Source organism: Capsicum annuum, chromosome 8, assembly GCF_002878395.1.
Source record: "Capsicum annuum cultivar UCD-10X-F1 chromosome 8, UCD10Xv1.1, whole genome shotgun sequence".
NCBI classification, from domain to species: Eukaryota; Viridiplantae; Streptophyta; class Magnoliopsida; order Solanales; family Solanaceae; genus Capsicum; species Capsicum annuum.
In genome coordinates this window covers 148,424,079-148,447,786 of record NC_061118.1, presented here as the reverse complement: position 1 = coordinate 148,447,786, position 23,708 = coordinate 148,424,079, and the positions used below count along the sequence as shown (strand labels likewise).

General features: G+C 33.1%; 3 protein-coding genes across 3 annotated transcripts in view; 1 reads left to right on the top strand and 2 right to left on the bottom strand.

The window, feature by feature from the left end:
* Positions 1-268, top strand: part of LOC107839354 (protein unc-13 homolog) — a 21,797-nt gene extending 21,529 nt beyond the window's left edge. Inside the window, exon 28 of the mRNA XM_047394540.1 lies at positions 31-268. The gene's annotated coding sequence lies outside the window, so the exon portion shown is untranslated. The remainder of the gene's footprint in view (positions 1-30) is intronic.
* A 405-nt stretch (positions 269-673) lies between these two features.
* Positions 674-4,172, bottom strand: LOC107839353 (trafficking protein particle complex subunit 3). The gene is made up of 5 exons (XM_016682800.2): positions 3,684-4,172; positions 3,463-3,560; positions 3,121-3,220; positions 1,810-1,992; positions 674-1,064 (listed from the first exon to the last, which is right to left on the bottom strand). The coding sequence occupies exons 1-5, from the start codon at positions 3,738-3,740 to the stop codon at positions 942-944; spliced, it is 561 nt and encodes a 186-aa protein (XP_016538286.1). The 5' UTR covers positions 3,741-4,172; the 3' UTR covers positions 674-941.
* A 701-nt stretch (positions 4,173-4,873) lies between these two features.
* Positions 4,874-11,162, bottom strand: LOC107839352 (peptidyl-prolyl cis-trans isomerase CYP22). Its single transcript, XM_016682799.2, has 7 exons — positions 10,823-11,162; positions 10,005-10,028; positions 9,769-9,856; positions 9,011-9,103; positions 6,323-6,355; positions 5,880-5,936; positions 4,874-5,258 (listed from the first exon to the last, which is right to left on the bottom strand). The coding sequence occupies exons 1-7, from the start codon at positions 10,987-10,989 to the stop codon at positions 5,148-5,150; spliced, it is 573 nt and encodes a 190-aa protein (XP_016538285.2). The 5' UTR covers positions 10,990-11,162; the 3' UTR covers positions 4,874-5,147.
* Positions 11,163-23,708: the final 12,546 nt, after the last annotated feature.

The window sequence follows — 23,708 nt, the reverse complement described above, 5'->3', positions numbered from 1 at the left end:
ACCTAGCAAAACCATGGATGAGATTGTAACATAGACACTATCAAAACACTTCTTTTTCCTTATTTTTTCGGGATCTAATTTGTATGAGAACAATCTGGTGCGACAGATTCTTCTTCTTCTTCAAGGGATGTACTTAAAGCATAGTTTTTTGTTTCCTATTCCATGTATAGGTCTAGTGTACAATCCTAAACCTGTTTGGGACGCATGTATGTATAATTTCTGCTCATGGGAAGACGGATTTGTACTATTATTTGTAAGATTTTGAAAATTGAGTTGTATTGTCCTGGTTAGTGAGGTATTAAAAATTATCATCCTTGTTGCAGAGATCATAGGACAAAAGGAAAAGAAAAAGGACTGCATTATCTTCGTTTGTATTCATCTCAGGTGGGAGGTTTTGTTTCAAAAATATTGACCTACAAAACCCAAGAGTGAGAGGATATCTTCCAATCTGGCAGATACAGATAAACCCAAAATTACAAAATACACTCCCATCACTTGAAAACTGAAAGAGCAACCTTCACAATTCTGAAAGTGGTAGAACTTATGCGCGTAACTCATATGTAATCACACTGAATAATAGACACAGATTTACGGCGAATTTTGAGATTGCAGTTGAATTCCAGTTTTCCTTGTGAGCCAGGTCCAGTTGCCCAATAAGATAGAAGAATGCATCTTTAGACTTTTAAAAATGCACTGGTCATTTTGATTCAATATAAAAGTTCCTAAACATGATGAGAACATCTTTCTGTTCTAAAGTTCGACCAAGGCACAAGAACCTAAGAATAGCCAAAGCAAAGTTGGAGATCGATCTTAAATTGCTTTAACACAATGGAAAATTTGGAAGACCAATAAAACAACAGAAAAACTTCGAGATAATCCCCCAAGGCTGGAAAGGAATCTTCTTGTATTGCATTTGCAAATGTCAAGCATCAAAAAGCATGTCACTCATCATCTTTGTAAGGGTACTCCTCAGGAACTTGCTTCAGAAGCTTCAGCTGCAACTCAAATGCATCATCCCCTCTGAGCATATCACGAAGCCATGTGACCTCTGTTTTCATCGACACCTGAACACAGGGAAAATATAGAGAAAGTTCGTCATTGCGACAAATTTTAGTCTAGAACAAATTCAACAATCTCAAAATTTTAACTGATCCCAGTTATCCAGTAAACCCGGGAAGCTTGCATAGAATATTATTCTATATCAATGTGTTGACTCCTGTGATAGCTTCCTCCAGGAAATAGCACTTTTGGCCCTTAGATGGATAGAAAAGAAAGAAATAGAAAAGTGATTTGTTTCGATTACATTCTGTATGAGGAGCAACCACTTTTCAACTACAATTACCATTTTCCAAAAGAGAGGTATCAACTATCCATGATAAATTGTGAAAACAACCACTTTACTCCTTCCACATAGAAAAGCAAGAGAAAGTAAACACAATTTACATAGCTGTACTGGAGCATGGATACAATACCGATCAGATGGTAACAATAAAATTAAATGACTAGGAAGAGAACACTAATACACTGTAAAATAATGTCAGAAAAGGAGCAGGAACCAATGTCTTTTAACAAAAATGACTGTTAAATAACATGCCAGTTTATTCCAAATTGCTTAAAATTAGAAACCTTCCTGCACCAAACAGGAATAAAGGAGACAAAAACATAGGTGCTCAAGCACACAATACTCGTCATTTCAGAAGAGGGAAAAAAACACATACCTGAGGCTATGCATGTTTTGCACAAGACAGGTCATTGCAAGAAATTACACCATTAATTGGATAATCAGTTTTATCGAGAGACGAGGCTTACCATCTCCAGTGCTCCCCTGACTACTCCACTTAAGATGTTACAATAATTTAGGCCTTGACAGGTATCAGGGAGTTCAACGAAGTCTACCAAGGGATTATCCTCCAAAATTAGACTGCACGTTGTTCCCTCAACATCCCAATTTGTCACCGTTGCAGTGATTCCTAGGAACATTTTGAGGCCGACCTGTTGGAATGAACAACAAGAAACCATGTTTGGTCAATAAGCATTTTAAGCACTGCATCTACACAGCCAAAAATTTTGAAGGCACTGAAGCATGATATTAGACTGACTGTACAATATAAGCACTACCAAGTTTCTACACTGAATACTTATCACAGAGGTTCTTCCCTCATATATATCGCGGGGGAGGTACAATGTATCTCCTAAAACCAAAATATCAACTAGAAGGCTACGCTCATAGCTTTCTAATAATCCCCAACCATTCCACCTTAAAATTGATGAAGTAATGTGCAGCAAGTGATCCTCCCTTCTCAAGTATGAAGTGTAGCTACTCAGAATAAGCATGTGCTTCCTTGCTTTTTCTTGATTTGCTTCTTATTGTTTTTCTTCTTCTAGCTGACTCATTTTCTTTCTAGGCTCATCTTCTATTCTTCAATTCTACTCTCTCTTGGTTCCAGTGATCCTTTTTCTCCTTTTCTTGTCTGTTATCTGTCTCATTTCTGTTCTCCAATACTTAATTTTATCCGTCAAATTCTAGGATAATGATAGAATAGCTCTTGGCAGCTAAAATTAATTAACAATTAATGCTACTACAGCTGTTGAATATGAAAGTAAGTTTCAACTTCATTGAAAATTGTAGTTGAAGTCATCCTTTTGCGAGATCGTTGATATGCCATTCTTAATGCAATGTAATATGAGTTTGTTGGAATTCATATTGTCATTGCTGCCGCACACCTAAATATCACGATCAGTAGGCCAAAGTTCTAGGGATAAATACAACTGCAAATGTCATGAGACGGTAATTATCCTAGTGAAATCTAATAGAAATGACTAAGATGCTTGACGAAACAATTATCTGCCGCAGCATTAAGTCAACAGCAAAGCTACACATTTTCTTATCACTCATAAAGGAAGACAATCAAGTAGCAGCAAAAAATACACCAGCAGCTTTTTAATATGTGAAACCTTATAAAACAAGGATAACGAATTGTCAAGCCACTTGATAATGTAATAACTCCGAAAGAACACTCACAAGAAGACAATAACTCTAGGAAACCATAGCTCAAACAGCATAAAATTCACATACACATATAGTAATTAATTACTTAGAATAAAAATGAGATAGAAAACCTTGGCAATGACTTCAGCTGTTTCCTTGAAATCAACACACCTCGAAACATTAGACTTTGCTAGAAATTCGTCAATGAGCCTGACTCCTATATTATAACCCCTGCAATACAGTCAAACTTCAGTTTCCTATTCTCCAATCCTCCTCCATGAACACTGCATTTGACACTTCCATAACACTAACAAGAAACAAACAACAACATAACCAATGTAGCCCCCACAACATTGACCTTACATTTGATCATCAAGACAAAAATAGTCTAGAAAAAGACGTACAGTAATTAGTAACAACACTACCAAAAAAACCCTAGCTTAATAAAAATAAAAATAAAAATACGATATTACATTTGATCAAGCTGTTTATTGACCTCGTCAACTTCCTCTAGATCAGTGAGCAGTTGGCGCACGATCGCTCCATATGTTAGAGTGAAAAGCTCTGCGTTCTTTGATAGCAGAAAATAACAAAATATTATAGTATGAATTAGTGTGCAATTTTATACCGAAATGAATGGAAATTAAACGTAAAACAAAAAAGCATGATCTGAATTTGTGATTTTTGTGTGTACCACTCGTTCGACGTTGGCGAAAATGACGTCTCCGGATCTGGGTGCCACTGGAGCCATTACACTTCCTTTGCTATTGCGATCGCTTAATTGCTATACTGAAGAAGAAAATGCACTGAAATTCTCTCTATGTGCTGGCTGATTTTACTGCTTTTATTTTAGTAGACAAAAATACAAACACAATAACTACTACTGTTCAATTTTACTCTACTACTGTTCAATTTTCCTTATTATATTAGGTTTACGAGAATGAAACACAATGAATTTTGATCAATATTTTAAAAAGGATTGTACTAAATTTAAAATGTTACATTAAATTAATTTAATTTAACTTTACAAATTAGTGAAACAAACATCACCATGATGCGAGACATGACAAAGTGAAAACAAATAAGGAGTATATAACTACTACAAATTCTACTCTTTTCTCGATGGGCGATGTACAACTATTTAAGCACATTGTACATTCTTGATAACTTAGACAGGTATCTCGACGCAAAACAAGTAAAAACCAAACAGCAAGTATAAGCAGAGGCAGAGCTAGAGGGTATTTGGGGATTCGGTCAAACCTAGTAGCTTTTACGTAGATCTTGTATTTATACTATAAAATATAGAAATAATCTATAAAATATATAGCTGCAAACCCACATACAAACATGGGACGCTGGTAGGAGAGGTCACGGGTCCGAACCCCACTAGTATTTTTTATTTTTTACTCTTTGTCTTAGAATTTCAAACCCACAGACCTAAAATCCTCTATCTTAGAATTCTAAACCCACAAACCTAAAATTCTGACTTCGCCTCTGGAGGATCATCCGATCAAGTTTCCCACGATTCTCCACGAGTGGGTTATAGTAACTTCTACAGTCAGAAAAATTGTTGGAGAAAGTTAAAAAGAGTATTTTTGGGGTATCGATGCTGTACGTTAAGTCTTGTTGACTAATTTGTGTGTTCATTTTTAATAATTCAACTCTCCTTAATAGAATCGTGACTTGCGGCTGGGTAAAAGCTGAAACATGGATCAAACTTCTAACTTGATGATGATGAAGATTCAGAAGCAGAAGAGCGGACGGTGTTATGTATTCAATATGATTGTAACTAGCTATGATTATACGTATTTATGCGTCTGCCTAGAATAGAAAATTCTCCGTGGGAACTTCAGAAGTATGTTCACTAAATAGAAACATGGCATATACCAGCACACTTGCATCCTTATCAAAAATCTTCCAATGTAATTTGACATAGGAACCACTTGTTTCCACTACATTTCACTTGTTCACTACGATTCTAGAGAGGGAGAAAGACCACTGTTAATTGTCAATGAAATTGATAAAGATCTCATGAATCAACTCAACGGGCCTTTTGGGGAGTTGAGGAACCAGGTACAGATGGGTGTTTTCATGTACTGAAACCTAAATTTAGTACTGATAGACCAAATCATCTGTGTTTAACATTTATTTTCACCAGTTACATCTCCCCACATTCAGCAATCATGCATGCCAGCTTTGGTTTGTTGTTAGCTCCAACAGCCACATTCTCGATCTTCCTGACCACTAAAAGACCATCTCCAAGAACACGCTGTAAAGAGGCAGGAAAACAAAAAGAGCTATCACATAACAATGGAAAAAGAAGTTTCTTATTTTTAGATGAAAATCAATCGTCAAATGGTTGACACAATGGAATAACTCATTGATTGATATGTTTATCAGAATGAATTGGATATAATTGATGTAAAAAAAAAAAAAAAAAACACAACTGAATCAGATGACACATGAAACATTGATGCGCCGTTATCTGGCACTAAAATAAGGAAAGTATCTAGTGACAAATCATGATAAGTGATGGCAGAAGTAGGAATACACCAAGGAGATTCACAAAAATGTTCTCTCGTGTCTAAAGGATTCTACAATTTTATTTATGCACAATTTTTTTCACCTATATACTAAGTAAAATTTTCCGGCAAAAAGGGATATAGTTGAACTTCCCTCCTGCAGACGTGGCTCCGCCCCCCATGATAGGTAATTCAAGAAGATAGTGAGGGATCATGTCAAGGATGTTGATAGGAAACAATTTTTTTTGGGGGGGAGGGGGGTGTTTAGGGTTTAGGGTTTAGGATAGGAAACAAATTGAATTGAGCATTCCACCAAGAAACATAGATAAATAGAAATGCCAGAAGCTAACGCAAAAAGCAAAGCATACCCCAAAAACAACATGCTTGTTGTCAAGCCAGTCGCACTTTGCACATGTGACAAAAAACTGCATGAAGCAAACAGCAGAATCAGAAACATAGACTTTGTTGTGATTTAATCAACTTTTTTCTCAGATAAAGTGGATCTGATCTAATTAACTCTCCTTAATCCTCTATGTGTGAGTGAGAGCACCAAGAAACAACATATTGTGCCTAAGGACATAGTAAGAAAGGACTACACTTGAAGCAACCTGAAAGATCATTATGCTAGCATAGCCCTATCTTGGTTGTATGGGGTTCTATTTTTCCTTTTTCAGATATAAGCACAAACCTAACCAATTCCACGTCCATTTATGCCAGATTGGCGCCTTAGTATGTGCTCTGCGTCAGTTTAAAACATAGAATTAAATGAAGGTTCACTAAATTGATAAGAGGAATGATCTTTATGACTTACCTGACATCCATTAGTGTTTGGTCCGCTATTCGCCTGCCAAAATAAGGATTTCATAATTTACGTCAAAATAGAAGGTAAGGATGCACTTGAAATAATCAACTTCCACTGTTAAACATTTTTGAAGTAATTTAAATTGTAATAATTGCATACAAAACCTCTAAACAAATACAAAGGTAATGAGGTAATAAAATCAAATGCATTCATTATCAGTGTATATATCATCAAATACACAATTTTGACCTATCCAAAGTAAAATTACTTCTATCTCATGCTTGAACATGAATTCGCTTGACAAATTAACTGACTGACTGCTTACACAAACTCGAACACAAGTGCATCTTATCGTTCTTAGATCCTGTCCTTGATGGACTCAAACAAAGTACAGGCAATAATATTATAAGAGACTACAGCATGCTCTACTCGTCAAACTTACTGCTTTAAATCTACCTTTGTATCAGATATAACATTTTTTTAATGAAGTACGTAGTTATAATTGAGAAGCATCAAGAAGATTCTATGTGGCACAGGTTACAAATCCATTAAAGTACAAGTCTAAGCTAAAGTCATTAAAATTAGACCAGTAAGTGAACTAGAAGGCAGTGACATCGATGATGAGTGTTAGAATACAAGTAGGATTTTGTATATTATTCCTTCTCCTACTCATATTCTAAAGGAATAGTATACAGAATCCTACTCATATTCTAACAATGAGCAATGGGGGTTTAGCAGTGAGAGAAAGGGCTTTCAATGAGGCCGTGGAAGAAGCTACCTTGTATCAGATATAACAATAAAGATTAGACCAGTGAGTGAATTGGAAGATAGTGAAGCCACTGATTAGCAAGGTGGGTTTAATGGTGAGGGAATTGAGGCTTCCAAGAAAGTGGGGTTTAGTGCTGAGGTCAATTAAGATTACACCAGAAAGTGAACTGGAAGATAGTGACACCTCAATGAGCAACAGGTTAACGTTGAGGGAATTAAGGATTTTCAAGAAGAGGAGGGAGTCCTATGGGACATGATATTTAGGAGAAACATACAATAACTTCACAGCATGGAACCAAATATTCGGAAATAGGAAGGTCAGCGCAATAGGCAGTTCAATGTGAAAACATTCTATCACATACGTTGAAGAGAGATAACATGGATTTCCTCCAAACAGTACGGATTCCAACAGCACCATAAAAAGTTGGACATTTTCTGGGTAATGCATGAGAAGCCATATCTCACTTCATAGAAGCTGAAGGGCAATCATTCTTAGTCAATGCTTCATGGGTAAAAGCACAGAGGTAAGACGTGACGATGTGAATCACCCACTTCACTGGCACTGCAATATGTACATTGATTGTGGAGTACTGTTTGGAGCCTTCTTTACTGAATAGACGACGCCAGGAATAGTTAAAGGACTAATCCATAATTGGGCATTAAAAAGCAAAATGAGAAGGGTTAGATCATGGAAAGTGGGCAATATAGCGAAAGAAATAAACGAGCTCTGAAGGCATGGAAACATGGAAAATCATCCTTATCAACTGTGCCTGTCCAGCCAAAGTTCTTTTTTCTTTTCATAAGCTTATTGCTGTCTTTTCCGGTGACATTCTGCCTATGTTGCTTGAATCCCGGTAGCATATTGAAGAGTCCGAGAACATAGCACTCTGGTGGACCACTCTTATTTTCAATGATCTTATTCGATAGATCGTGCTGTCTAATGATTGTTCCAGTGGTCGAGCCTTTCCCGGGTGATCATTCCTAAGGAATCACTTTTTCTGGACATATGTACATCCTTCCATTGATTTACAGACAACATATTTTACAAACACCCTTCTTTTTTTTTTCCTTTTCAAATAGTATCCACTCTTGGTTACTGAGTCCATCATCTAAACATTGATTATTTTTTCTTTTGAAAAGAGAAGTACCCCTCATCTAAAGTCTAAACATTAAATTCCCTATCATAATTCCCGAAAAGTTACCTTTTCTCTTTTCTCTATGATATTAGAATATAGTACTGTCTCCCTACTCGGAATATTGAATTTCTACTCATTTTTCTTTCTCTATTCTTTCTTTATGGCGCCAGACTCCGGGTACAGAGAGTTTGGGAATAGAGTCCCTCCTCTGCCCATTGAATTTCTGGTCACTGATCTGTAAAAAGTTTTCTCCTCTTTCTTTATGGTACCAGAATTTGAATGTTTGGTGCTGCATTTCAAATCTGGCAGGTATTTGCTGGTAACGCAAGCAACATCCAAGGGCCCTACATGGATGGTCTTGCACTAGGGAGAAGATGAAAAGGAGTTCTGGCAGCTGATCAAAACTGTCCTTTCTGGTGTGTCTGCCATGAAAGGGATTGAAGAGTTCTTTAAAGGTGGTAAATCAATTCTGATCAGCACAGGATTTTATTTTATTTTATTATCACACCTTGCTCAGGTGCATAGTATCTGAAACGCCAAGGACTGATTGTTTTTAGAAGCAATTAGAGTCGCATAGCTTCTTTTTGTAACTCAGGTTCTCCATAGTTCATGCTATACTTCCCTCATTTAGTATATATTTTATGCAATTACATCAAGTTATACATCTTGCAAAGGAGAAAAATGAAAGTATAAGCTAACAATTCAGCAGAAAATAATTGTTTGCCGTGAAAAAAAAAAAATCAAATTGAGATTCCATTAGCACAAAAAAAAGACAGATGAAAGGAATAGATACCATTGATAATAGGCCAGGACCAGTGTGCTTGGCAATAAAGTTTTCATCCTCAAACTTGCTTCCATATATGGAAACACATCCACTACCATCTCCCTGCACAAAAAATGATTAGACAATGTTAATATATCTATAGAATATAAAGCTAATGTTGGGTTGATCAAACTTGCTTTCATAAGTGATAGAGGATATATCATGAAGAGATAATCTTTCACAACACTGCAGAAGATTTCTATCAGTGATCTATAGATTCACATCCTTGTAGGCTACACCGCCATCTTTTTGAAAAAGTTAATATACTTGTACGATAATCTAAGAAATTGTTTTTCCACATGAAGCAATCAAGGAAACTAAGGGAAGGCACGTGGCATTCAGAATAAATTACTTGATAAAGAATTCTGTCTACAGACCATAAGAGCAGGAATTCAAAATGAAGCATGTTCAATTTCAATCAGATGATGGGGGAGTGAAGAAGGTGCATGTTATGCTCACAACAATAACTATTGGAGGCATAACTAATAATCTGCATAAACCACATCGCTCAGAGATATTATAGTATATGTCAGACAGGAGGTAACACACTAACACACACTTTCAAGTTTCAATAAAAGAAGCCATAGTTAGGGATACACACACAGAGAAAGACGGAAGCCCTTCATAAAGTCGTCAATCAACCGAATTCCTATGGAACTGGGAGTTGTCATAAAAGAACAGCACTTGATGTAGAATCCTAATACAAGGTTAAGGCTAGAGAAAGCAACCTTTAGGAAATCACCACCTTGGATCATGAAGTCCTTAATCACCCTATGGAACTGACAATTCTTGAAACCTTGTGGTACTCCTGCTTTCCTACAAAAATTCAAATTTGCAGATGAGTAAGATGACATAAGCGAAAGCCAGCAGAAACTAATATAATCCACAAAGCAAGTAATCGATAAAACTAACATCAAATAAAACCAAAAAGGAATGGGATACAAACATAATTTGATAAACTTACCTGAACTCTCCCGTGCACAGTTGCCTGCAATGAAGCATTTAAAAGAGCTTTAGAATAGAACTTACGTGGTTTAAGAAATCAAGTAACATGATTTTGAAAGGAAAGAAAGTTTTTTGAGGACAATGATAAAGACAAATATTCATGCCAGTGGCAAGTTCGTTAACAAGCTCACTGATGAAAAGGAGATAACACATCATGTGTCCTAGAGATTTCATTTACTCTCATTCTTTAAGAATTTAACTACCAAGAAAAAAAATCTTGAACTCGCGCTAGTTAGGCATTGCAACTGGCCAAATTACAACAACTTGCAGGACATTAAGGTTATAAATCACTATCACCACCTACCAAACACCTTCTGCTAATTATCCGTTCGATCAGTTCACCCAAAAGCAGTGGCAAAGCAAGAATTTTCACTGAGGGGATTCAATAAATATTTAACACGCGAAAAAAGCCAATGCAATTCACCATCAACTGTACGTACATAAGAAATAATAATTTTAATCTTATGTATACAGTGCTTTCCTAGCTCCACCCAAAAGTAAATATTACACATCTAAATGCAAGTAAACATAGGGTCCATGTAAGGTGTTCACTTGTATGGATTAACCTCTAATGCCATAGCTCATTCTTACAACTTTAGAAAATATTTACGTGAGACGAGGATCGAAACCCACAATAGAGCGGGAATCTTAGTAGCTCGGTTGGTTGCATTTCCCACATTTAATCCCATTTTTTTCAAAAATAAAAACATAAATAGACCTCCTTTATGAACATACTTAAATTCTTTAAACCCTTATTTCAATTAAGAGGGTTTAAACCTGAAATTCTCAGCAGTTTTGGGAGTGATATCAGCGAAGAGCTCCATTTTGATGCGACCAGCAGGAATATTGCCAATTGTTACGTCGAAAAACACAACTGGATTTTTTGGTACTTGTGGCCGTAGGTGCCACTCTACCAGTCCTCCTCCCACGCCGCCAGACGCCATTTTTGGGAAGTACAAGCTGCTGCTGCTGCTGAGACGAGCGGAGAATTTGCTTTGCTACTCCTTCGCAACTTTCTACAAGGCAATGGTAGTAACTTTAAAAATCTTCCGCTTTGAATAGCAAAAAAGGGGTTTTGTTACAAGGGGTTGTTTTATCGAGTGTACAAGAATAATATAAAATATAGGATCATTTGGTAGAGTGGATTAGAAAATTAATGTATGTATTAGTTTAATATTTATTATTAATATCTTATTTGGTAATATACTTTTGTACCCTATATTAGTTATACATTCTATTGTATATTAAGGTGTGTATTACTAATACCTTAAAATCTATGGTATTAGCAATGTAATGGATCTAATACATGCATTAACATGATTAAAGACACTATTATTCTTAAAAAAAAAATTACATTCTTTCTAACATATATATGAAGGATATTTTTGTAAAAAAAATTTTTTTAAGAAATTATTTAATTCATGTTATTTTTAATATATCAAACCAAATACTGCATAAGAAAAACACAAATATAACTAATGCAAGCATAACTAACACAAACATTATTAATACAAGCATTACTAACATACCATATTTTGCATTATTCTTATACACTCTACCAAACGACTCTATAGTGTATTAGTAACGTTTGCATTAGCAATGTTTGTATTAGTTATGCTTTTATTAATTATGCATGTATTATTTCTTATACATTGTCTAATTTGATGCTTATACATTGTCTAATTTGATGTATAAGAAATAATACATCATACATAATTTCTATAAAAGAAGTGTTTGTTTATGAAAATACCCTTCTTTAACTTTGTACACTTTTTTTGCGACAAAATTCTTATGCTATCTTAAACATAATTAGTATTGTTGAACAAGTATATAGAGATTTAGGATTAATTGCAAGATCTTCATCTTTGCGCATCGAATGTTACGCTGACACGGATTAACATAATCGAAATAAAAATAAAATACAAGATGTAAAATTAAAGAATAGTCTCAAGATTTTTTTTTAATCTTTTTAAAGGCCCTCGAAGCAACATAAAAATATGTTGTGGTTATTTAAATCAACTATTCATTGTTGTAAATTAAAATGGTGGGAAAAGAAATTATGAAATGTTTTGAGAAAATTCAGTGTTGACAATTCAAAAGGCAGGAACAGAAATTGTGAAATATTTTGAGAGAAAAATTGAGGGGTATTAAGGTCATTTAATAAGTTAATGCATGTGTTAAAAGTCTTTCTATTACTAATACATAGAAAATGGAGTGTATCGCTAATACACACTTTAATACACAATAGAGTATATAACTAATGCATTAGTTATACATAAATAAAAAGACGTATCAAACAAGATACTACTAATACACATTAACTAATGCATGCATTATATTTTTCAATACACTCTACCAAACGACCCCTAAATGTATTGAAATATACAGTGAATGTCTGCTTTGTATACCTACTTTATCATATATATATGTTTATTTATAAAAAGTTAAAAGCTCAAAATTAGTTTTCTCCTCTAGGTAAAGTAATTTTTCATTATAATTCACCCTTAAGAATTCCTCAAGAATCACCATTTAAAAAAGTCTCCTCTCTTCTCTCTCTATTCTTCTTGTATAAACTTTATATTTCATAACACATTATCAGCACAAAACTCTACCAAATAAGGTGAGATTATAAATCTAAAGGTAATTTCATGATTAGTAATTTCTTATGTTATTTGTCTTTTGCTACTAATGATATAATTATTGTTAGATTTGAGAAAAAATAATTGATTTGGAATCACTTATGCTTTAAATTTATCATGAAGAATAATATTGTAAAAAGACATGATGATGAATTTAAGTATCATCTCATTAAAAGGATAAACATTGGGTTAAAAATTTCAACGCACCATGATGAAAAAATATTGGGTTTAAGTCTCATTGATATATGTCTAAGACGCTTTTATGTGGATAAGATGTTGAATCTGAATCCCAATGTATCATATTGATGATATTATGATGGTTAAGGTAAAATAATGACTATTTGGTGAAAAATCATGAAATCTAACTCATTGAATATGTTTCATTCCATGAAGTAAATGTGGTAGCAATATGTGATAAGTCTGAAATATGACAACTTACTTCATTTTTAAAGTGTATGTGATAACAGTGCATAATATGTCTGAAAGAAGACAAGTGATTGAATGCACGAATATAAGGGTGGAGGGACAATATAATAATAATCATCAAAAGTGATAATATTTTCACACGCTTATCATGATTATAAGATATGTTAGTGAGAATTTCTCTACAACCATATGATGCCTCGATTTGCTCCTGAATTAGCAATATCTTAAAAGAAGCTATAAGCTATCATAATTTGATACGCTTAAGACACGATTATATTTCATTCCTGTGGAATGAGAAGCTTATTAATGCAAATGTGTACTTGATTGTGATGGTATCACAACTCACTCCCGAAAGAGGATGAATAGTTCAGAAGAGTTATTTTGAAATATACTTCTAAAAGAGTAAATTTGAAATTTATTAGCCTAATAGTAAATCTGAACTTTACTAAAGTAAAAGGCACATGTCATGGTAACTTGGAGTTTCCTAGTACTAATAAGTTCATAAATTGACATGAATGATTATGACATTCCAAATATGTGCGTATTAAGTATTAAACATGTATTGAAGAACTAGAAATTTTTTCATGAAAATTTAATGTTGTTTGTTCTCATAAGAAGTTGGTTGGATCAACTAATGTTGGGATTTGATCCCTCAAAATCTGAAAAAGTATAAAAGGTGAATAAGGACTCGTTCACCTATCATGTTGAAATGATGCATCAATAAAATGATCACATGTACATTTATTGTCAACTTGTAGTTTGACATCCATAAAGTTGCTTACTCAATAAAATTGAGTTAAGAACATGATTTTCAAATTTTATAATCAAGACAATTCATCTTGATGTAATGGTTTAACATTGAATGCCTTCAATAAATAGTTGAATCATTACTAATAAAAACAAAAGCATCGTGTGTTGGTTTGAAATATTATATACAAAAGTACTTGGATGAATCAAACCAATAAATTATGATTAATTCTCCCTCGAAGTTGGTTCTGAGTCAGGAACCACACATTGTCCATCTAATAGTTTTGATGTGCGGTATACGATTAATAAATATATCATAATGCACAAAGATGGATTCCTTAAATAAAATGAAGGATGTATGTTAGTTTTCCCAACATAAGAGGGAGATTATAAGCAGCTATGAAATATGCTAAGAATTATCATCAGATCCTCATTTGAAAGATAATTCAAGTCAGATGTCGAAAGCATCTCATATTAAGTTGTAAGTGTTCCTATTTCTTTGTCCCTAAAGGATAAAGTCTATGCATGCGTGAAACGTGATAGATCAATCGATTCCAAATGAAATAATCCTTGAAAAGGATAACGAGCAAATAATCATAATAAGAAGGCAATATGCTCTTGAAGAGCCTACGACATAACACGTCATGAAACCTTAGGAGAGGTTCGGGTACTTGAAAATAATGAAGTGATGAGATCTCAAAATGTTATGTCGCATTATGAACCGATACAAAATGAGAAACCGTCGACAATATCTTTGATATAATATTGGCGCAATATTATAAAAGATTACGAGGATCTGAGTTCTACGTTTATTTAAGCATGCTGACGTGGAAACATTATCAAGTGTCATGAAAAAATGCATCTTGATAAGCGTAAAACTTATTTGATTTGCAATCCATACACTTGAAGATGTCGCACATGATATGTTGAATATTGTCACTTAACAAACTTTATGTGAAAACCTGTTTAAGGATTCAAAATGTTTGAAGCATATAAGAGTTTCTAGGAAACTTATTTATAATTCTTATATTGTCCACCCTCCATCCCAAATTACCTGTTTCAAATTAAGATGACACATTGATTAAAAAAATAATTAATAACATGCCCAGTTTACTATAGTACCCTTATTAAATGATGTTTACAATTTAATTTAAAGAAAAAGTAATTAATGCAAAGGATAAAACATGATTTATTTTTGTTTGTCTCTTATTGATTAATGAAAAAAGACAAGTAAAATGAGAAATCAATTAGAAAATTTAGAACGCATAATTTGGGACAGGGGAGTATAAGCTTATAGCTTGAAAATTATTGAAACTCTTGAAAAAATTTCAAAAGAAATAAATTATTTGCTGAAATAAGAAATATACCAATTTAGATTGGTTATGAAGTATCATATATTAGTGCAATTTGTATCTTGCAAATACTGCAAGGCTTGATATAGCCTTTTCAGTTATCTTGTTAGCAAGATTGCAGTCCCAATCTTATTGGTCATGCTGATGTTGGGTACTTATCTGACCTGCATAGATCTCGGTCTCAAGAATGCAATGTGTTCACATGTGGGAATACTGCCATATCTTGGAGATATACAAGAAAGTTTATCGTAGTCAGTTCATCAAACCATGCTAAGATAATAGTTATTCATGAAGCAAGTCGAGAATGTGTATAGTTGAGGTCCATGATACATCTTGTTCGAGAAAATATTGTTTGAAATGTGACAATGTACCCACAATTTTATATGAAGATAATGCAGCATGCATAGCACAACTTAAGGGAAGATTCATAAAAGGAGATAGAACGAAACACATTTTGCCAAAACTTTTCTATACACATGAGCTCCAAAGAATGGTGATATTAATGCACAATAGATTTGTTCAAGTGACAATGTGGCTGATTTATTCACCAAATCTCTTCCAACTGCAATTTTCAAGAAAATGGTGCACAAGATCGGGATGCAAAGGTTCAAGGATGTTATCATTAGGGGGAGTTAATACGTGTTGTACTCTTTTTCCCTTACGAGGTTTTGTCCCACTGAGTTTTCCTTGTAAGGTTTTTAATGAGGCAGCCTATATGCGCATTATCTATCAATTAGACATTCAAGGGGAGTATTATAAATGTATTGTCATATATAGTGAATGTCTATTTTACCATATATAGTGAATACCTACTTTACCATATATTGTATGTCTATTTATGAAAAAGTTACTCCAAGATTAATTTTTCCCTATAAATAAAGGGGTTTTCTTCCATTTTAATTCTCTGCTTAAGAATTTCTCAAGAATCCCCATGAGTAATAAAGAAGTCCCCTTTGTTCTCTCTATTCTTCTTGTATTTACTTTATATTTCATAACAGGTTTTGTTTTTTCAAATGAGTTTAAATTTTATGCACAATATATTTATGCTATCTTAAGTCACTTATTTTTTCCCGATTGTTTTTTCTTTTTTAAGATAAAATAAAAAATTAATTTTACCGTTTCCCTCTCTCTTTCCTCAAAATCATGGTTTTCATTTAAAATAATTATTTCATTTTTTCTCTCATTATTTTTTACCACCATAATTATAGTATATTGATTCGTTATAAAAATTTTAATTACAGCATAAATGTCTTCTCCAAATTTCTATTATTTCTTTGCGTAGAATAATGTTTTATTGAAGTTCCTAAAGCTATATGAATTGTTTATTGAAGAGGGGAGAGATAAGCTATAGTATATTTTACTTTAAGATCATTTTGTAGTGTCCGAAGCTTTGAGATCTTATTCATGAGCAGTTGGAGGCCAAGTTATGTTTGAAAAACATACAATAAGAATCTTATATCAATTCTTTTAAGCAACAACAAATAATCAGTGAAATTTTATAAGTGGAGTTTGAAAAAAATAGAATATACGAAATTATAGTGTTTATCGTTGGATCTTCCATTAGAAAATGTCATTTTGCTTCGTCATTGTTTATTGGATTGCTCAATGCTTCAAGCTCTTTTGCGTTGCTACTCTTTCTATCTCTCTCTTCTAACTATCTAATTGCTCTGGCGAAATTTCTTGTTCCTCGAATCATATTTTTGCCCTTGAATTTGAAGATGTTGTTGTAATTGTAGTTTTGGTTTGTGAGATTGTTTTCGATTGATCATTTTCATTGCAAACATATGTCTCACTGTCTTGAGAGATCCTGAGTAGCTTGTGGAATCAACTCTCTTAGTCTCGAGTTTGGCTCTGAACCTGTTATAATTCTCTTATTAATTTTTGGTTGGATATTATTAATTCCAATGAAGTAATGGACATTTTTTTCTCTTTTAGATTTATTTGTCTGTCTTTTATCAACTTTACATTTGTAGGTTTGTGTTCTGTATTTTTTCTTAGCTGCACTAAAGGGTGGTTAATGTGAAACATCCAAGTGATCATACATCAGATTTAAAGCAAAAACTTTTGTATCTAACGACTGTGCTAATCTAAAATTAAATCACCTAATGTGATGTCGATGTCCTTTATGATAAATATCTTACATAACTTAAGGTCTCTATGATGAGGATGGTTGGATGACAGATACTCTAAAGTTAACAATAGGTGAATCAACCATTTGTTGAGTTTCTCTTCAGGAAAAATTCTCCTACAAACTTTCTTATGATCTCTGTCGTATTTTCATCTCCGCGATAAGTAGCAATAAGGAATATACAGCTCCCTTGTCCACCCAAGCAATGCGTATACTATATGGAGTAAAAGGAATGGGTAGATGCTTCGCGGAGAAAAAAAAAAACGCTTTACGCTTTCAAGCATAAATGTATTAAGAAATTTTACAATCTTATTAAATGAAATTTTATTTAAATGTATATAGATTTACAGGACTTGTTAGAACCTAAATATGAAACGTAATACAAGTTCAGATCTTTATATTTCTCGTGGTACCATCTTGATACTATTTATTAATAAGAAGTTATTTGATAAGTGGGTTCACGTACATTTTATGACTTTTGCATATATATTTTTGTTTTTCATCTCATCCATGCCCGCTTTTGTATAATGCTAAGCAATCTTTTGAACTTTTAAAGCAACATAATTCTATACCTTACAAAAAATAACCAATAATTAGATAATGTAATCCACACTTCAATGAATTTTTACAAAAACACAGAGAATTCATAAGCATCATAAACATAAGTGCATGGATATGGAAGTTACAATAATAAATTGCTAAATAAAACAATAAACACCACAATAATTGCAAATGCGAATAGATAACAAGCATTGTATTGAAGTAATTCCTTACGAGCCAAATGATCAATTTAGCTTTTGATGACATCTTTGGAGGCCGACACATAGAGACTCAAGACTTGGTCACCTCGAGTATACAAGAACAAGCATGGAGGACCGGTTTTGAGCATTCCATTAAGCAAGTCCGCGTGTGAAAGATTGCTTGGAGTATTAAAGACTTGAGGACTCACGGTTTTGGACCACACTTAATGGCTTACGGTTTTTGGAGCATTGAAGAGCCTTAAAACACTCCAAAACCGCCACTCTACTTAAGAGTGTTTTCGTCATTTTGTGTCCTTTCCTTACACTCCATAGAAGCTCCTTTCATTAAGGGCATTAGGGCCATTTCGTCTTCATTATTTTGTAATAACTATAAGTAGGCTCTTTAGGGTTCATTTCATATTTGGTTATTTAATGATGATATTTTGAAACATTGTAACAAACTCTCTCTAGTATGAGGAGTGTAACACCTTTAGTTGTAGGGCTTGGAATAGCCACCAAACCGAAATGAGGGCACCAAGCGTGGATATCACTTGTGTTGCAATCGTTGGCTTGAAAAGTTGGTGCTAGAGGAGGTAACGTCCCTCTTGTGTCACCGTAAGGGTTTTGGTGATTGTTTATGTAGGTGTTAGAGATCCTTAGATTTGATACATCTTAGGGTTTCTAGTGTTTATGTAAGCATTTGTCTAACCATCTATCCTTTAATATATTGCAATTGTTTCTTGTTGTGTTTGTGTTCTTGTTTCCGCCTTGTGTTCTTCCTGCTCTCAACGTTTTGTGGACTGTTTTGTTCCACCTTTGGACCGTCTTGTATCACTCTCTCTCTCTCACACGCAAACTGAAGAACTCTAAACTCTATATATACAAATTCATATACAAACCGATAACAAGTACGTATTATCTATGTCCACGAGTTAGTGAACTTTTAAGCTTCTAAATAGCTAGTCTCTAACCCCCACCTCCACAAATGAAGGGCGTTGAATTGTCACGAATTAATGTAACTGAAAAAAGGCTACCAGAAGAAAAAAAAAAAAATCTTTCCTTGACTCATTTAAAATTTTGCACCACTTCTTTTTCTTAAGTCCACAAAATATGAACAGTATATCATGACTAGCTAACTCTGAAATCTTAATGATAAACAATGTATAATAGTTAGAGGAGTAAGTTTGCGTATACTGGTAGTTAGAGCGTAATGTTACTTAAATAGTTAGTTGGTTAGATTGTATTAAATGTCTATCTCACCTCTTTAAATGTTGATTCTAAATTAAAGTGGTGAATTTTACATGATAACGAAAATATATTCAAAAGAATTTTTTTGACTATCTAAGCTTTACATTTCTTAAATAAAGAATTGTATTAATTACTTCATCATTCGCCAAATGACAGAGAATTTTAACTTTATAATTTTTTCCTAAAATTTTTTATCCTGCATCTTCTCTGTGACGTTAAAATAATTGGTATATGAATGAGTTACAGCTTAATGAAGTTTCTAATAAGTTTTCACTATCAACGATTAGGACTGTTATGCTAGTAAACAAGAAAAGAATCTAGAATTTATTTGAAATATATGATGACATACAACTAAGAGGAAGAAACTTGTTGTAACCTTTATAGCTTACTTGAAAAAATTACTTTTTACAAGGTCCCAACTCTGAACCTTTGATTCTTACTTGAGACGATGAAACATATAGAAACATTCATAATGGTATTAAATTTGGAAAAGAAAATAATTTGGCTATGGAAATAATTTTGATTGGAATCCAAGAAGGATTCTACTTGTCAATATCTTTTTTGGGGGTACATTATTGATACTTTTTTTTATATAATTTTTAAAAGTAGATTATTGTGGTTAAATATCAGTATATCATTAATATTGGTAAAAAAAAAAAATTGATATACGGTACAAAAAATTTAAACTCCTTTTAAATATCTTATCGCGTGATTGTGACCATATGCATTCTAAGTTTATTTTTTATCGCATTATATAAAATATATATTTTTTTTTTAATCTTTTTATGATATTTAAGAGTAGTTGCAAAAAAAAAATGGTGAATTTGTTGATAAATCAGTAAAGAATTGTCTTAACAATAATGAATAATTTATGTGCAAGAAAATGAAACTGTAGCACTAATCATCAAGGAAATTAACACAATGATTGTTTTTTGAAATTAACACAATGATTGTTTTTTGAAATTAGGGGAAAAATCATTGTGTTAATTTCCTTGTTGATTACTAAATTTTCACTTTCTTTGCATAATTTGATTGTGACCCCATAATTGAGTACTAGTACCTTATCTTATTACTTGTCATATTTGTAAGAACAAACATAAAAAAAATTATTTAGTATTTACTTTTGCGATTTCATGATCAAATTTTGAGTTTATCAGTAGAAGAAGCTCTGTTATTGTTTTAATGGTAATAAAAAATGGTGAAAAACGATGAAAGTAATAGGAATGAGGTAAAATAAATTTAAATAAAAAATGCACATGTTGGATCAGCGTTGGCGTGTGTACATTACTACATACTTTAGACTTGAATACAGCGTTTTAGGATGAAAATGATTCTAATTTAAAGTTTTCCATGAATTAATAGGATCATCGCAAATATTATAAAGTGTATAGCTAAAAATTTGACTATAGTTCGAAGGAACACTTTGTCATTTTCTATTTACACACATATATATCGTCATTACATACATACATATGCATATGTATATAGAGAGATAATACATCGAAACACCCTCAAACTTATCGCCAAAACTTACTGTAGACCGTAAACTAATCGGGCAATTATTTACCCTCCTTAACAACTTTCAAGTAAATTAATTTCCACCTTATAATTATACTACTAGTCTCACAACAGAGAGTGCGTTGCACTCGCGCCCACATCATCGCCATATTAACGCCATGTCATCGCCACATCATAATTTTTTTAAAAAATGTTATTTAATAATTCAGTAAAAAAAAAAAAGGAAAATAACCCCCACCCCATGCCAGTTCACCCTCCCCACTCATAGCCCATCTTCTTCATCTTCTCCGATCACCACTACCATCAACACCGTCGCCGCCATTGACGCCGCCACTGAGGAGAATGGTCCAATCTCCATTTCACCAAATACTTCAACATCCCCAAATTCTCAAAACATCTCAATTCACAACACTTTCTTCTATCATCACCATTGTCGCCGGAGATGAGGACCACCTTCCATTTCACAAATTTCTACACTACCCCCTGCATTTTCACAAATACAAGTACATTTCTCTTTAAATTACTCTTCATATACGGAAGAGGCAGCATTTTAGTTCTACATCATCACGAAAAAAATATTTTCCCCAATAGCAATCATTATTAAGCTCTTCATCACTCTTCTTCTCCTTGCACTTCTCAACAAAGGTACTTTTGGTTCCAAATCCCCCATTAACATCATTATTTCTCCTCTTCCAACCCCACCCATGCCACGAAAATGCCTCCCCCTTCATTTTTTTTTCATTTTCTCCATTAACACCACCAAAGAATTAACAACCATAAAGACATTAATTTAAGATTTTTCCTCCATTAAAATATTATTTCAATCTTCAATTCTAACTCCTTCAGTTAGAAAGTCTCGACCATAACAATGTGTTTGGGGGGACGAGGGGGGAGGGGTTGAAGAAGATGAAGAAGTGAAGAAGATTAACTCCTTCAGTTAGAAATTCTCGACCATAACAATGTGTTTGGGGGAGGGGAGGGGTTGAAGATGAAAAAGTGATGAAGATATATATATATATATATATATATTTAAAGAGAATTTGTAAAATTTAAAAGGTGGGTCTCACATTTTTTTCACGTTTTTTAGGCCATTCACTCGCTATTTTTTTTTTTAATTTGTCACGTCAGCAATTTCAGTGGAAATTAATTTACTTGAAAATTGTTAAGGGAGTATATAATTGTCTGATTAGTTTAAGGTTTAAAGTAAATTTTGACGACAAGTTTGAAGGGGTTCGATGTATTATAATATATATATATATATATATATATATATATATATATATATCACATTTAAAAAAATTAGAATATTTGATTGAAATTCCCAATGCAATACGTTTTTTTTTTTAGTCTAAAAAGTAATACATCCTCTCAAGTTCGCTCTCGTATTTTTATGTCATGTGTACTAATTGACATTTGATCCTCCTACCTTGTGTGCCTTTATTTTTTTAGAATAAATACGCATGGGTGCATAGTGTTCATCCACTTTGTTCTCCTCCCTTTATTTGTTTTTTTTTTCAAGTGGACCAAATGTGTTCAAAATTGCATATTTATACTAAAATTTTTACTTAATATGTATAAATATTTTTTCAGAACTTAAATTACATAGACACTTTTCAGTGGCGGAATCAAAATTTTTACTAAGAAAGTTCAAAATCAAAAAAAGTAAGCACACGAACTAATCGAAGGGGTTTAACATCAACTATATATACATAAAAAATAATTTTAACCACATATAAATATCATAATTTTTCATCGAAAGGGGTTCGGATGACTCCCCTAATTATAAGTTGGCTCCGCCACTTACACTTTCTTTAGTAAGTCTAAAAAAGAATAATATTGTCTTTTTACATTTAGAAATGATTTCAATTACATAGACATATATGACTTGTTTTATATAAGGAATTTCAAAAGTCTTTTTTTTTTTTTATCTTTAAACTATGTACCAAGTAGGTCATTAAAAATGGAAGGATCAAAGTAAAATTTTATTGCAACCGTGCTATAACTCTTTTTTCATTTATATAGTGATTCACTCTTTTCCTAATCAAAATAAAAACATACCGTGGACAGTAAAATTTTATTAAATTGAAATTTGTACGAAGTTTGGATTATGTTAAATTCAAAATAGATTAATCCCAAATAAATATTGAGTTAATAACTTAAATGGTCACTCAAATTTGAACTTTTATTCCAGAAAGTCACTCAACTTTAGACTTTTATTCCAGAAAGTCACTCAGCTTTGATCTTTACTCAGGAAGTTGAGTAACTTTCAGAGTAAAAATGTGAAAGTTGAGTGACTTTCTGAGTAAAGATCAAAGTTGAGTGACTTTCTGGTATAAAAGTCCAAAGTTGAGTGACTTTCTGGAATAAAAGTTCAAAGTTGAGTGACCATTTGAGTTATTAACTCAATAAATATTGAGGATTAATATAATTAGATTAATCATTTAAGTCCAAACATTTATGGATTTAAATAAAGTTCAATCTTTATTGGGCTAGTCCATTAATTTAGGCTGCAAAAAATGAGTTCACTTTGCTAAGCCCAAAATATTGTCATATTCTAGAGGCCCAAATAAGCGTTACATGTCAAATGACGTGGCATGCCAAGTCAAGGAGAGGAGCCAATAGGACCATGCCACATGTCAAAATGATGCAGACCCAATGAAATCAAAGCTCATAAAAGGTATCATGCCAAATCCATCTTCATCATGACTCTTCTCTTTTCCACAACTATTCTCATAATTCAGAAAAGGGACCCAAAACTCTAACAAAAAGCAAGAAAAAACTCGTGGATCAAACGTTGTAATTTATCTACAAAGTCCAAGCATTCAAATCAAGTTCATCAAGATTCAAGATCAAGACTATAATATT